The sequence below is a fragment of the Pelophylax lessonae genome, assembly GCF_965119305.1.
Source record: "Pelophylax lessonae genome assembly, chromosome: 9".
Lineage (NCBI taxonomy): Eukaryota > Metazoa > Chordata > Amphibia > Anura > Ranidae > Pelophylax > Pelophylax lessonae.
In genome coordinates, this window is record NC_138776.1 from 160,206,069 (window position 1) to 160,222,169 (window position 16,101).

The 16,101-nt window shown below is 41.2% G+C and overlaps 2 protein-coding genes across 3 annotated transcripts in view; one reads left to right on the forward strand and one right to left on the reverse strand.

Annotated features, from left to right (window-relative positions):
- The window catches only part of VSIR (V-set immunoregulatory receptor), a 70,213-nt gene extending 67,572 nt beyond the window's left edge, over nucleotides 1-2,641 (forward strand). Inside the window, exon 7 of the mRNA XM_082268016.1 lies at nucleotides 2,075-2,641. Coding sequence (XP_082124142.1) covers nucleotides 2,075-2,106 — 32 coding nt within the window. The 3' untranslated portion in view covers nucleotides 2,107-2,641. The remainder of the gene's footprint in view (nucleotides 1-2,074) is intronic.
- The window catches only part of CDH23 (cadherin related 23), a 1,628,602-nt gene that overhangs the window by 310,006 nt on the left and 1,302,495 nt on the right, over nucleotides 1-16,101 (reverse strand). The gene's annotated exons all lie outside the window — the stretch shown is intronic.

Sequence of the window (16,101 nt, forward strand, 5' to 3'; positions counted from 1 at the left end):
TGGGGGAAAATAGAATCCCATACATACTCTTTTAAGTTCAACCAAGTAAATCAGTGATCCCCATCCCCCGGGCCGCGGACTGGTACCGGTCCGTGGTTCAAATGGTACCGGTCCGCCCAAACAACATTACATTATTTCCATTTTAGAAAAAAAAAATTTTCAGAAAAGGGTGGACCCGGGGCGCAGAGCAGTGCGCCCTGAGCCCACCCATTTGTGTGACAATAGTGAATGAATATTCGCTATTGTCACACGGATCCTCCTCCTGGCCAATCAGGAAGCGGGTCCGAGACCCGTTTCCTGATTGGCCAAAAGGCGAACCCATGCCATTGGCCAAGGAGGAGGAGGGAGGACTCGAGGAGATACGGGGAGACTGAGGAGAAGCCGCCGCTGCAAATCAGGTAAGTGCACTGGTCACTGTGCATTGATTGGGGGCACGCTGGTCACTGTGCATTGATTGCGGGCACGCTGGTCACTGTGCATTGATGGGGGCACGCTGTGGCACTCTGCATAGATTGGGGGCACGCTGTGGCACTCTGCATAGATTGGGGCACGCTGTGGCACTCTGCATTGATTGGGGGCATTCTGTGGCACTCTGCATTAATTGGGGTCAGGGTGTGGCAGTCTGCATTGATGGGGGCACGCTGTGGCAGTCTGCATTGATGGGGGCACGCTGTGGCAGTCTGCATTGATGGGGGCACGCTGTGGCAGGCAGTCTGCATTGATTGGGGCATGCTGTGGCACTCTGTATTGATTGGGGGCACGCTGGTCACTCTGCATTGACACACCCCCCCCCCCCCCCCCCCCTCAGCGGGCCACGGAAAAATTATCAAACGTTGACCGGTCCGTGGTGATAAAAAGGTTGGGGAGCACTGAAGTAATCATTGCTTAGTGGGCCATTGATAATTCTGAGCAGATTTATATGCCACAACATTGGTCCATACCACAACCTGCATTTTACAGCCTATTAATAAAATGCAAGTGGCAGTGATGTGCTTCTTGCAGTATCCCATTGACTTTGCATTGTTTACTACAGCAGAGAGGATGATTACATGACTTTGACAAGGTAAGTTACCATGCCCCCCTCCTGGGCTTATTTTTATTGCTATTCCTCTACTCAGAAAAAGAATTCCCAAAAACAGAGGAGCGCTAAGCACATTTGTAAAGTATACTGCTGTACTATTTATATATATATATATATATATATATATATGGAGCATATATTTGTTATTTGAAGCAGCTGTATAAACACTGAGGCTGCATTCACACTTGAGCGTAGCGTTTTTTACCGCGATTTTACCGCAATTTTACCGCGATTTTTTCAGGCGTTTTTCATTGACATCTATCAAAAACGCTGGTAATCAGCCCAAAAAGAAGCTCATGTACTTTTTTCAGCTACAGGCATTTTGCAAAACGCTCAGATGTGAACAGGGGCCATTTAAATGAATGGGGTTTTACTTGTTGGGCGTTTTGGAAGCGTTTCTTTTGAGCGTTTTTGGAGCTGAAAACGCCCAGGTGTGAATGGAGCCTGATGCTTTATAGATGTTCCCTTTAGCGCTACAAAAAAAGAATTTGCTTCACCTTTGTAACATTTGTACTTTTCTTATATTGTACATATTCGAACAGGTCGTGCCTTCAAGTATAATTCCAAGAAGCAACCTACAGGTTATTAAATTGAATTTAGAATTTTAATTGAAAATCAACATTTCCTTGAATTCACCCTTTTTAAATTGGTATTTCTCCTGAACAGTTTTCCTTACTAACTAGACTGATGATAATAATACCAGAAAAAGTTATTTACATGAACAATGGACTCCTACATGGTACATGAAAAACAGGAAACTTGAAAGTGTTCTGAATGACTCCAGAAAGCCTCCGAGGGCAGCTATGAATTTCTTTTAACTAACATTTTCAACATTGTGTTTTTTTTTTTTGCACCCATGTACATTTGATGATGAACTTAAAGGGTAGTTCCATGTTTTAGGGCAGCTACCACATTCTTTTTGAATCTCTGAATGTCTTTAGTTTACGGCCAGCATGAAAGAACTAAATCAAGCTTTGTTTTTTATCTGTGCAGAGCCAGTGCCAGATTCTCCAGATCCCGTGTAAACGAAGATTTAGGAGCACGACTGAAGGTTTGAAGAGAAAAGCAATATCTGAAAGACTTATCTAAAGCCTAAAAACTGTGCCGTCTGTGGCAGAACAGCATTCATGCAGGAAAAAGAAAACTGGGAAAGGATTACAAAACCGGACTGACAATCCTGAATACAATTCCTGTGCAAATCGAGACTGAAGTCATAAACTGTATTTATGCACTGTTTAATAATGCCATATATTGGCTGGTGGCAACTAATGTAACTCCGAATGTAACATCAGGCTCAACTGATCACAATTACGTTTGCATTTAAAGCGTGTGAATACAACGGTACAGAGTACGTCTCTGGGCTATAGAATGTATATGGCATCAAGTACTACAACATTTAGTCTGCTCGAGAAAATCTCTTGTTTCTGTTCCTTAAAGCTGAACTCCAGGCAGATATAAAAGACGCAAATGATTGCAGCTCCGAAATCATTAGCGTGTCATTTAATGTGTTTTTAAAATGCAAGCAGTCTAAGTACCTGAGTTTGACTCGGTACAAGTCCCTTGCATTCTTCTGTACAATCTGTACAGCACAGCTCGGGTGGGGGGTTGGGAGGGGTGGGGGGAGCAGCACATGAGCAAATCAGTGTACTGCAATACAAAAAGCAAGCTGATAGGAGGAGACAGCAGAGTGATGAGCTCATCGGTATGCTCCTCCTTTCATTGACCAGTTACAGAGTGGAGGTAGGGGAAACAATTGTAAGTGAAAAACCAGCAGATAGGCAGAACTATACTGGAAGGACAGAAATTCAAATCTTTAGTTGGATAAAACAATTCTCATCTGTGTATTTGGCTATTTGCCTGAAGTTCAGGTTTAAATAAAGTTAAGGGGCATAAACAGAGCTAAAGTCTTGACTTGCCTATACACAGTATACGCCATATGCATCATGTAGGCCTGGTTGTGCCAGTGCTGTTTGCTTTTGCTCTGATTACAGTTTCAATAACTTTGCACCTGAATCTGTCCCATAACTTGGACATCACTGTGCCTAGATTTGATAATCTATGTTATTTATACAGAACAGTGACCTAAATATCACAATGATTGTTTTTGATGTCTGGTAAAAGCTATAGTCCTGGCCCTTTTGTAATTGTCACTTATGGGATTCTTTTTTTTTAATTTTTAATTTTTAATATATAACCATTTTCACCAGGAAAAGTAATTAAAATAAAATGTCTAATTTTAGGAAAAAAGCTGTCATAAATTTTTTTAACAGGTGCCTTGAATATTCTCTAGTCCATTATATTGTAATAAAGATGGTAGCATATTTATTGGAAGAACAAAAAGTGCCAAAAGAAATACAGAGCTTGCCACCAAAAAGGTGTGCTTTATAATATTTATTTTGAAATACTGTATGTCCGACCTATAATGTACTCTTTGTACATGAGCATAATTACAAGTATTAAAAAGCCTCTTAAAGTTGTGTTGCGTAGCGCTAAAGTTAAAAAAAAAAATTTCTATGAACATCACCCTAATTAAATCCATCTATGCTATGGTATGGATTATCTATTTACAATTATATCTGCTCCCAATAAGTCCAAACCCCAAACTCGTTCTCTGTATGGTAGGAACCATATGGCACTTTTCCACTGCAAGTACCGGCTCGGCTCCACTCGGCACTGCTTGGCCCTGCTCGCCACGGCGTGGTACGAGTCGGCACCTTTCAGCACTGTATAGGCTCTACTCGGCTCGGTTTGCTTTTCCACTAAATTAGTAAGTGGGTGGGATTACAACGATTCTCTGACCAATCAGTGGCTAGTAGTGACAAACAATCAAGGCTGCATGCAAAGGATTGTGGGATATGGTATAGGTACGGCCCCGCTTGGAACCTGAACCAAGGTGGTACTGTTTAAGCGAGCCGTACCGAGCCGTACCATGTAGTGGAAAAGCGCTGCTGTACCAAACCGTACCGAACCGTTCTGATATGTACCATGCGGTACCATGCAGTGGAAAAGTGCCAAACCAATTCGTTCCATGCAGTGGAAAAGCGCCATTAGTTGGCAAGTTTTTTTTTTTTTTTTAACTGGCAGGGTTTGAACAGGACTTTCCATATTCTCCTTAGGATTCTGTACCAGAAGCAGTTTCTCTGTGTTTTCCAACTATATATTATTTGCTTCTGTCAACCTTCATCTTTGCTATCCCCCTTTTCCCTCCCACTTAGTCTTTACCTGCATCAAAGATTTTGGTTTTACATTATGCTGCCAAAAAGCTAGCCTTATTTTCAGCATTATTTATTCCTCATGCAATAAAAAAAATGAGTACTATAAATACGTAATGGAAGACCATGTGCATTCGTACTAGCCCATATACATTTTTGGGAAAAGGGAGGATTACCAATGTGGGACCTCTTGGAGATCTGCTAAAGCATGCCAAATGCCATACAATACCATGGAACATTTACAAAACGTAAATCTACTTTGTAATGTATTAATAACAGCATTCAGCAGTTTCTACCAATAGTGCCCACTCAGATGCAAAGTCGGTTTCTTTCTTTCACTTGTCATTTATATGCAGTCTCAATGGATTACAACACAAGGAGCTTCCTTTTGCACTTGCACTATGAAGAAGATGAAGTAGGTAAAGAAGAAGTGATTCTTTCATCTCTTTCTTCCTGTCAGTTACAACATTATTGACCCAAGGGAAGTGCACAATGATGTGCATCATTATACATGTAATGAGGTCCACAAAAAGACTAGAGGCTGTTCATTGACACCCAGATCTAATAATACCATTTTTAAAGCACTTTTCTCCATCGGTACTTAACACACTTATTAGGTTGGTGTTCTTTGAAGAGAAGGAATTGTTAGGTGTTATAAGCTTTGGGTGAATACATGTGTCTCTTGATCCTGCTTTAAAAAAAACACCCAGAGGATACTTCCTGGACAATGAAAGCAGCTTGTTCCACATTAAGGGTTTTGCATGATAGAATGTACAAGATCTAAAAGATTTTAAGGTAAATCAGGGACAAATACTTTGCTTTCACTGTGAAGTGGAGTAAGCATGCAGGCGTATGCATAACCACAAGTTTAGTCAGAGATGCTAGGGCTTTATAAGTAGTTAGGCCAATTTTAAATAATGCTTTCCAAAAAAAATGGAGGGTATTATTTAAGAAGTCCTACCTACTTATAAAGGGAGCAAATAATCAGGTGATGTGTCAGTGACAGGACTGGTGGGTGGGTAGCCTGGCTGCTGCATTCTGTACCAGCTGCAAACAATGTCATTTCCAGTCAACCAATCTGGATGACACAAAGTGTGGATTACTTGGCATATCCTCTGCTGGAATTGGGTGTTTGACTCTTGTAATATTCCTGGGATGGTGAAACAAGGACCGGAAGTCAACTAATAATTGTTGCTTAAATCAAGAGGTCAGTGTCCAGGATCACATACAAGCTGTGCGTGGGGTTTGAGAACATAAGCATTGTATTTCCAAGGTGTGAACCAACTGTAAAGCCCCGTACACACGAGTCGAAATTCGGCCGGCAATTTTCGTCCGACCGATCTGCAGATTTTCAGCTTGTTAGTATGATGCTTCCGACAACCGACTCCGACTTTTCGGCCGAAAAAATTATGGTATTTTTTTTTTTTTGGGAAAAATCTTATGAGCAAGACTGGGCATGCTCAGAGAAGAAAGAACACAAATAAAGGAAACCAACACATGACATCACTTCTGAAGTAGAATTCTGTCGGTCGACAAAATTCGTGTGCAGTCTAGAGCACATTCCAACCAACAAAACACCACTCTGGACAAAAAATGGACGACCGGTCGGCGGAAATTCGTTGCGTGTGTACTAGGCTTTACAAGCACTTCTGTCTTGCCAGGAGTCATTTTCAGCCAGTTACCACTCTTGTGCATCAGAAAGACATCCATTGATCTTGGTTACAGGGTCACAAGCGTCTGGTTTAAAAAACAGGTAGAGTTGTGTGTCAACTGCATAGTAGTTAAGACTATAGTGTTGGATGATGTTTCCTAGTGGGATTAGGTATATGGAAAATAACATTGGTGCCAGAATGGAGCCCTGGGGAACCCCGTAATGTAGTAGAAGTGAAAAGGATGAGCGTGTTCCTGCCATGATTTTTGTGATCCCCCTAAAGAGAAGGATTTAAACCAGCTGTGCACAGTACCCTTTAGACCACAGAGCAGTTTTAATCGATAGAGAAAGATGTTATGGTCCACAGTGTCAAATAGAGCAGAAAGATCAAGGAGGATAGGGATGGAGTGTTATCTCCCTTGTCTCTAGCCATCAATAGGTGGACTAGAGCAGTTTTTTTTCTGAAACCAGTTTGAAATATGTCAAAGATTTTGATATTTGACAGCCAGCCTGTTAGCGACTATCATTTCACTTGTCTTTCCTAAAGAGGATAGGTTTGACACGCTTTTGTATTTGGCCAAAATCTCTGGATCCAGAAAAGGCTTTTCTTTTTTCTTTTTTTAACAAAAGCCTGGTAACAGGTTTTCTAAGTTGGTGTGGGAAAACGCTTGTATCAAAGGAAGCACTGTGCAATTATTTCGACCACTAGACTAATGTGTATAATTAATGCAAAAAGTGCGCCTATTGGACTTGGATCAAGGGTACATGCAGGTGGGCAGAGCCTTTTTATGATTACTATACTATCAGATGTTGTCCAAAGACTTGTTGACTGTACTACTGGGCCCTGGGAGTTCTACTTGACTTTTCAGTCTTAAAAGCATGTTATACTTTCAAATGTTTTCATAGTTTTAACTAGGTGTTAGTGTAGTTGTGTTCCCTGGGCTGTTTGATTGCCTTACCTTGTAATGATGGGCTTACATGTTTTGGCTGCAGTTTGTGGTTTCATGGCTGATCAATTCCCGTATGTCCATGTATTTACAGCTAGCTTGTCCATATTCATCATAGGGACAAGATACTGTAATTTTCTGTTGCATTTAACACAGTAATCTTGGGCAGTCTGCAGTCAGCACAGTCATAATGTTGGTCCCCATGGTGAATAGATAGGTAACCTAAAAGCTAATTTCCCAGATAGCTGCAGACTTACATATTAAACACGTGAGTTACATCATAGGGGAGGGGGTTTAAGGTTTAGTTTTGAATTAAAGCAGATTGCAACTCCCCTACTCCATAAGGGGTGACAGCAGTGGAACACAATTGGGAGACGGTTGTCAACACAACATAACTTGTTAAAGCTTATATGATATTTTAGTGCTGGGGTTTTAGATCTAATTAAACGTTTAGTTATATTCGAGAATACAGTTAGGCAAGTCTCACTCCTTTCATCTAATCTTGTGCAAAAAAAATTTTTTTTTTACTAAGCTGAATAAACTTTCACTTTCCAAAGTGAACTTTAAGTTTGCAAATTGGAGATTCTCTTCTCCTTTGGTAAACAGACCCCCAACGGCTAAGTGGTTAGGATAAGGCTGATTTTATTACATTCAGTACTCTGACTGGAAAAATGTTTTTTGCAGACTTTACAGGTATCACTAGAGGCAACTTTTTTTTTTTTATTTACAAAACCCTAAGATATATGGATCCAACATGATCCTACAATACCACACCATCTATCAACATATATATATATATATATATATATATATATATATATACTGAACAAAGTTATAAATGCAACATTATGTTTTTGCACCCATTTTTCATGAGCTGAACTCAAAGATCTAAGGCTTTTTCTATGTACACAAAAGTCCTATTTCTCTCAATTATTCACAACACACACATTCTGTCTAAATCTGTGTTAGTGAGCACTTTTCCTTTGCCGAGATAATCCATCCACCTCACAGGTGTGGCATATCAAGATGCTGATTAGACAGCATGATTATTGCACAGGTGTGACTTAGGCTGGCCACAATAAAAGGCCACTCTAAAATGTGCAGTTTTATCACACTGCACAATGCCACAGATGTCACAAGTTTTAAGGGAGTGTGCAATTGGCATGCTATCTGTGGGAATGTCCACCAGAGCTGTTGCCGTGAATTAAATGTTTATTTCTCTACCATAAGCCATCTCGAAAGGCGTTTCAGAGAATTTGGCAGTATATCCAACTGGCCTCAAAACCGCAGACCACGTGTAACCACACCAGCCCAAGACCACCACATCCAGCATCTTCACCTCCAAGGCTGTCTGAGACCAGCCACCCGGAAAGCTGCTGCAACAATCTGTTTGCATAACCAAAGAATTTTTGCACAAACTGTCAGAAACCGTCTCAGGGAAGCTCATCTGCATGCTCTTCATCCTCATCGGGGTCTTGACCTGACTGCAGTTAATCATAACCGACTTGAGTGGGCAAATGCTCACATTTGATGGCATCTGGCACTTTGGAGAGGTGTTCTCTTCATGGGTGCATCCCGGTTTTCTTAGTTCTTTGAGCTCAGCTCATGAAAAATGGTGTTGCGTTTATAATTTTGTTCACTATACATATATATATATATATATATATATATATATATATATAATATTTAACCACCTCAATCCAAAGAAACAAAGGGTGATTAATAAGGACCTAACACATTTTCATAACTTTGGTTTTTTAAGTATATTACTGTAATGCACAAAGGAAAAGTTAAGACCCATGGCAGGGCGTTCTTTCATTAGGGACACTCCGGCATGGGTCATCGTACTAGAGTGGCCCTTTTTTAATTCATGGAATTCAATTTCCTCAGCAATGCTCTTCAATATCCTGGTAAACCTTCTGCTATAATTTTGTATAACAATATGTCACTACTAATGATACTGTTAAGTTTTGTGCAAAGCATTTGATATTATATGTAGAAGTTTTTTTACTTCTCTACCAGTTATAACTCAAGAACAGTCCTTTCCTCTCCAATTGAGGTACCAGGATAAAACAGCTTGGATTTGATCCATTTTAATAGCATACTTTTACAAAGTCTGCAGTAATAATCTGTAAGATTTTTGTTTCCCTAATTAAACTGAATTTTTAAAAATAGAAGTATGACTAATGGATCTAAACATTGATTGATTTTTTTCCCACTGATAGCTATTAAAAATACTCCACATTTATGATGCCATCTTTTCTACCTAATTATGATTTAAAAAAAAAAAAACAAACATTCTCTTTCATTCATTGACGGACTCCGCTCCTGCTCTTCTTAACCATTAGGTTATACTGCCCCCTACAGGAGTAGGACTCTAGGCAGAAAAAAGTCTGGCTACGCCTATGGGCAGTCCCATGGGGTATACTGCCTCTCTCTCTGCTATAGGTACTCAGTTTTTTTTCTGCCTAGTCAGGAGTAAGGACCTAGTTCATTGCTGGGATCTCTGGTCCTGGCAATTTTTTTCTTTTTAGATAGAAATTTTTCTCCTGTTTTTTTTTCTGTGAGATCTACAATCAACTGCTGGACTGGGTGACAGGCTGGATAATCTAGATCCAGTGGTCACCCAAGTCTGGCTAGCGAGCACGCGCAGACTTTAGCTCAGCGCTAGGTCAGCCGCGACATAGCCCCACCAGACAGGGACTGGCCTGCAAGTTAACTGCCTCGTGAGGTCGTGTACGACCATGGTCTCGGCCCAAGTCGCAGCGTTTCTTCTGGCCAACAGCCCCCCATTTCGATGGTGAGGGGTTCCCGTCAGACACTCCCCCTTCATCTATCCCACCATCCCTCCCCCTCCATTTATACTGGGGCTGTATGGGTGTTTTGGTCCACCTCCTGGGATGGGGGTAGGGCGCTACAGTGGCAACCTGTGAAGCTCTGGTGAACTCCATGCTCAAGAGGGTTAAGGCAGTGCTGGAAAAGAATGATGGCCACACAAAATATTGACACTTCGGGCGCAATTTGGACATTTTCACTTAGGGGTATACTCACTTTTGTTGCCAGCAGTTTAGACATTAACCACTTTACCACTGGAGGATTTTCCTGCTTTACGTCAAGGCCACTTTTTGCAACTTGGCACTGTGCGACTTTAACTGACAAGTGCGCGGTCATACAACGCTGTACCCAAACTAAATTTACGTCCTTTTTTTCCCACATATAGAGCTTTCTTATAGTGGCATTTGATCACCTCTGCCCTTTTAATTTTTTGCAATATTAATAAAAAAAAAAATGAAAATTTTGCGAAAAAATTGACATTTTCTACTTTGACAGTTAAAAAATATCCAATATATTTAATTTTTGTCATATATTTAGGCCAAAATGTATTTAGCTACGTGTCTTTGACAAAAAAATTCTCAAAGAGCATATTTTTAACCGCTTTAAGACCGGAAGATTTTACCCCCCCAAAAAAAGAGTGCAATTTTGAAAGAATAACAATATTTTTCACATTTTTTAAAATGAAATTCCTCCCCAAAAAAATGTAAAAATCAAAATTGTTTAACATTTTAGGCCAATTTGTTTTCTGCTACATATTTTTGGTAAAAAAAAATCGCAATAAGCGTATTTTGATTGGTTTGTGCAAAAGTTATCGCAGCTAATAACTACGGGAAAGATTTATGTAATTTTTATTGTTTTTTTTTTAACTAGTAATGGCGCCGATCTGTGATTTTTTTTATTGCGGGACTGTGACATTGCGGCGGACACAGGCACAGATCGCAGGTTCAGCTATGCTGAATCCTGTAATCTGTCCCTGCCTGTCACATAGGAGATCCGCCCGCTTTGTTTACACAAGCGGGCGGATCTCCTCACTCGATCCCCGATGATCGGGGAAGAACGACGGTGATCACCGCCTCTCCTCCCCTGGCCTGACCCCCGCTGTGTCTAAATACAGCAGGAGCGAGCATCCTGCGGCGCGCACGCGCTGCCGAGAAGGGTAGGAGTCCAGCAACGTAGACCTACGTTGCTGGACGATAACGAGACACTTTGCCGCAGTACCAGCTCAGTGAGCGGTCGGCAAGTGGTTAATGCCTGTTTGTTGAGTTATTTTGAGGAGACAGCAAATTTACACTGTTGTAAAAGCTCACTACTTTACATTGTAGCAAAGTGTAATTTCTTCAGTGTTGTCACATGAAAAGATATAATAAAATATTTTCAAAAATGTGAGGGGGTGTACTTACTTTTGTGAGATACTGTACATTGCGTGGTGTAAATCACTTGGGGTTCATCCTCGCTCTTTCTCGGTGGCTCGGATCTTGGCCTTCCCTCAACAGGGGGTGGCTATCACTTCTGTGTGCATGGTGTTAGAATTGGCGGCGTTATCCTATCTTTCACTTTACTTGGTGGTTCAGAGAGATAAGGTAGTTCTTTGTCCCTGTCCGTCATTCCTTCCAAAGGTTGTCTCTGATTTTCATTAAAATGAAGACATTATGTTGCCTTCCCTGTGCCCGGCGCCAAAACATCCAAAGGAAATTGCTTTGCATGTCTTGGATGTGGTCCGGGCAATTAGGGTATACCTGGCAGCTGCGGAGTCTTTTAGGAAGTCAGACTCCCTATTTGTGCTTACAGATGGGCCTCGGAAAGGGTTGTCCGCTTCCTCTGCGGCCATTTCCAGATGGATCACACAGACGGTGATTCAGACCTATTCCATCAGGTTCCTCCTTTCCCTCAGTACCTCCTGGGCTTTCCGTCATCAGGCATCAGTGACATAGGTTTGCAAGGCGGCCACCTGGTGGTCGACAGTGCACACTTTAACAAAGTTCTATAAAGTGGATGTATTGGCATCTGCAGATGCTTCCTTTGGCCGCAAGGTTTTGCAGGCTGCTTTTTAGAGGACCTGGTCCTCTTTGAAAGTGTATTGTTTTTTTCAGGTGAGCTCCAGTTATTTTTGGTTGAGCTCCTGTTTACCTGGTTATGTGGTTGGGTTATAGATAGTCTTGGGAATTTCTTTTTCCCTGTTCCCACCCCTCATGTTTAACACTGCTTTGGGATGTCCCAATGGTTAAGAAGATCAGGAGCTGTGTCTGTCAATGAACGAAAGAGAAAATGGGATTTCCTTATAGTCTACGTGTGGGTTAACCACGCCTCCACTCCAAGGGTATAGGACCCCCCTCCCATAAATTTCAGCTCACAGGTACAGCCAGTGTTCCTTTTTTGTCCTCCTCCAAGGACTGGATTTATTGGATTAATTGTGTATCGGATGGCCGGCTTACCTCAAATATGGATCAAGTGCTGTCTGTTTGCCCAGGGCCCAGCCATGGGCGGGTGAGTGGCACTTTAAATATCCCCCTGGCTACGTGCAGTTCTGCTGTGGCATGCTGAATTCAAATTTGAAAGTCACTTCGGTGTTTCATGAGAACCAGGAGATTGTTCTCCCTACCTTCCGGTCTTCAGATGATTCTAGTCTCCATCCCCTGGATGTGGGTGAAACCTTGAGAATGTACCTTCAGGCTACAGCACCTTTCAGATAGTCAGACAATCTTTTCATCCTCTTTTCAGGAAAGAACAGAGGGAAGCGTGCCTCGACCATTGCAGCATGGATCATGGCAGCTATACAGCAGGCCTACAGAGCAGAGGGTTTGGCTCCTCCAGAGGCGTTGATGGCCCATTCTACAAAAGGTATCTTGACGTCCTGGGCAGCTTCACGTCAAGTGGCGCCAGACGTATTCTGGAGAGCGGCTTCTTGGTCATCTGTCAACACCTTTATGGCCCACTACTGTGTGGAGCCTGCTTTCTTATCTTCAGTTAATTTTGGTCTGACTGTTTTGTCTGCTAACGATATGAATTAAATTTTCTTTGTTTGAGCATTCCTACCCGTGTGGTTTGGCTAGTTATTTCCCACACGTAGGCTGCCATAAAGACTGTCAGGAAAACAGAAAATTCCTATCAGATACTTACCGTAATTTTCCTTTCCTGATGGTCTCCATGGCAGCTGGAGTTCCCACCCTCTGGTCTTGGATTCGGCTAAGATATGGAACACTGGCTGTACCTGTGAGCTGAAATGTATGGGAGGGGGGTGCTATACCCTTGGAGTGGAGACGGGGTTAACGCACACGTAGGCTGCCATGGAGACCATCAGGAAAGGAAAATTACGGTAAGTATCTGATAGGAACTTTACGTTTTTTGACTTAACGTAATACCCATTTCTCTGATATTCATTGATGGACACAGCACCGACCAATTTGTGGAGTGTCCTACTCCTGTAGGGAGCAGTATAACCCAATGATTAAGAAGATCAGGAGCTGTGTCCATCGATGAGCATCAGAGCGATGGATTTTATGGTAAGTCAAAATTCCCTTTATTTGATAGGTATGAAACAGTTTTTTCCAACATTTTTTCCAATAGTTTTATTGGTATTTTTATACCATTTTCGATGTGATTGTTGGTCCATATCTTTGTGTGTATGGGTGAGTCCACGATATACACAAACAATTTGGACCTTTAGTTTGATTTTGTATTCCAATCACTATTCAGATGCTCTTTGAGGCTGAAGTTAGGTGATTAATAGTGCTGTGCACAACCGCTGATTATCACCGCCCCCGGAACACCTGCAATCATTGGGGCGGTCTATTGAAGATTTATAGTCGGTTATTGTCATTGTAATGATTAAACACAAGATGCATGTGTGAAACGCGTCTACGTGACTTCATGTTGGTGTCTTTGGTGTTATCATTTGTAACATTTTGGAATTAAAAGAAATATAAAGGCAACTGGAATTCCTGGATGTGCGGCTATTTCTTTTTCTACAAGTTTTCTACGGAGGCGGGCCCGGGCCAGCACTCTATGGGATACTCATCTCCTAGCTATCACCACACGCCTGGAGCAGTGTTCTCTCTCTTCAGGTATGAAACAGTAGGTCAATAATCTTTGACCTAAAGCGAAATATGCATTTCAAATGTCTGTTTTTTTTTTTGTTTTTTTTTGCCATCTAAAAGATGTACAATTTTATTTCTTTATATAATTGTAGAAATATTAAAAAAGAGTAAGGACATTGACTGTCGAGTATATTTTAAAATGATTAGTAAAAGTATTTCTCAAGGGGTAACATAGCCAGGTTTCCACATTTCCTTAGACACACAAAAACACAGTGGTTAGCCTCATTTTGGACTTCCTTTACTGCACTACAGGAAGCGTGTTTCACATAGAAAAGGGGAAATATGTATAAATTGGGTAAAGCCAATATGCGTGCAAAATTTCCAGTATTATCAGGACCTACACAATTTGGAACACTAGTCAATATCCAGTTCAGATGTAAAAATATTCATTTTGCCAAAATGAAGAAATATATTATATACAATACACATGTGTATGTGTGTGTGTGTGTGTGTGTATTCTAAAGGGTACCTGTACAACATCAAGGCAGCACAAATCACTTTAAAATTGAACATATGTTACCATTTCTGTGCAAAATCAAAATGGACCTAACATTAGTCAGTATCCATATGAATATCAGATTGCTAGAATAGTGTATATGGGTTTATGATCACAGCAACTGCATTGTCTGCGCATGCCATTGTCTAATGATCGTGCTATTGTATTTAAATGATCCAGAACTTCTGTTTGAGTGCTAAGCCTTTAAATTATGCCACAGGCTCTGGGCACTCAGTTTTTAGTTAGTAGTCTGTACTATCCTCCTCTTAAAATCAATGAAAATAAAGAAACAAAATATTAGTAACCTAACTATAAAAGGTGCCACTTTTTTATTTTAAAAACGTCACTGTTTGTCTTTAACTACTTCAGCTCTGGAAGGTTTTACCCCCTAATGACCAGGCCATTTTGCTATACAGCACTGTGTTGCTTTAACTGACAATTGCGCGGTCGTGCGAAATTGTACCCAAATAAAACTGATGTCCTTTTTTTCCCCACACATAGAGATTTATTTTGGTGGTATTTGATCACCTCTGCGTTTTTTTTTTTTTGCGCTATAAACAAAAAACATAATTTTTTTACTTTCTGCTACAACACACATCCAATAAAAAAATGTTAAAAATCAAATTTCTTTACCAGTTTAGGCCACCTTGTATTCTGCTGCACATTTTTGTTAAAAAAAATCCCAAAAAGCGTATATTGATTGGTTTGCGCAAAAGTTAGAGCATTTACAAACTATGGGATAGATTTTTTAGAAATGTATAGAGCGATCAAGGGGTTAAGTGTGCTCCTAGGGAGTGCTTTCTAACTGTAGGGGGAATGGACTGACTGCAGGAAGAGAGAGATCTGTGTTCCTTGTTAGTAGAAACATAAAATCTCTCTCTTCCTGTATCTGCATTGTTTACATAGGTAGACTGCCCTTTTGTCATTCTGAAAGATCGTGGGTGGCTGGCGGCTGCAAAGGCAATCACAGACTCACAGCGGGAGCGCGGTGTCGGCAGAGCGCCCCCCAGGGCCCTTTTACAAAATCACGTACAGGTACGTGATTTTGCGCCTAAGGGCCGCCCTGCCGCAGTGTATACTATATGTATGTGGGGCGGTACTTAAGTGGTTAAAAGAGAAGTGCGGACATACACTATATTACTAAAAGTATTGGGACACCTGCCTTTACACACACATGAACTTTAATGGCATCCTAGTCTTAGTCTTTAGGGTTCAATATTGAGTTGGCCCTCCCTTTGCAGCTATAACAGCTTCAACTCTTCTGGGAAGGCTGTCTACAAGGAGTGTGTCTATGGAAATGTTTGACCATTCTTCCAGAAGCACATTTGTGAGGTCAGGCATTGATGTTGGAAAGAAGGCCTGGCTTGCAGTCCCAACTCTAATTCATCCCAAATGTGTTCTATCAGGTGCAAGCCAGTCAAGTTCCTCCACCCCAAACTTGTCCATCCGTGTCTTTATGGACCTTGCTTTGTGCACTGGTCCAAATCATTTGGTGGAGGGGGGATTATGGTGTGGGGTTGCTTTTCAGGGGTCGGGCTTGGCTTCTTAGTTCCAGTAAAGGCAGAGATGTATAGTAACGAAGTAGAACTACTTAAGTATTGTACTTAAGTACCGAAATGCGGTATCTGTACTTTCCTAGAGTAGAATTTTTTTCTCCTACTTCTACTTTTACTTCACTACATTTTTTCGATGATTTCGATACTTCTACTCAAGTATTTTTTTTTGTGCTGCATAGTTACTCGTTACTTTAAAAAAAATTACCACTGCCAGAACAGTAGATGGCAG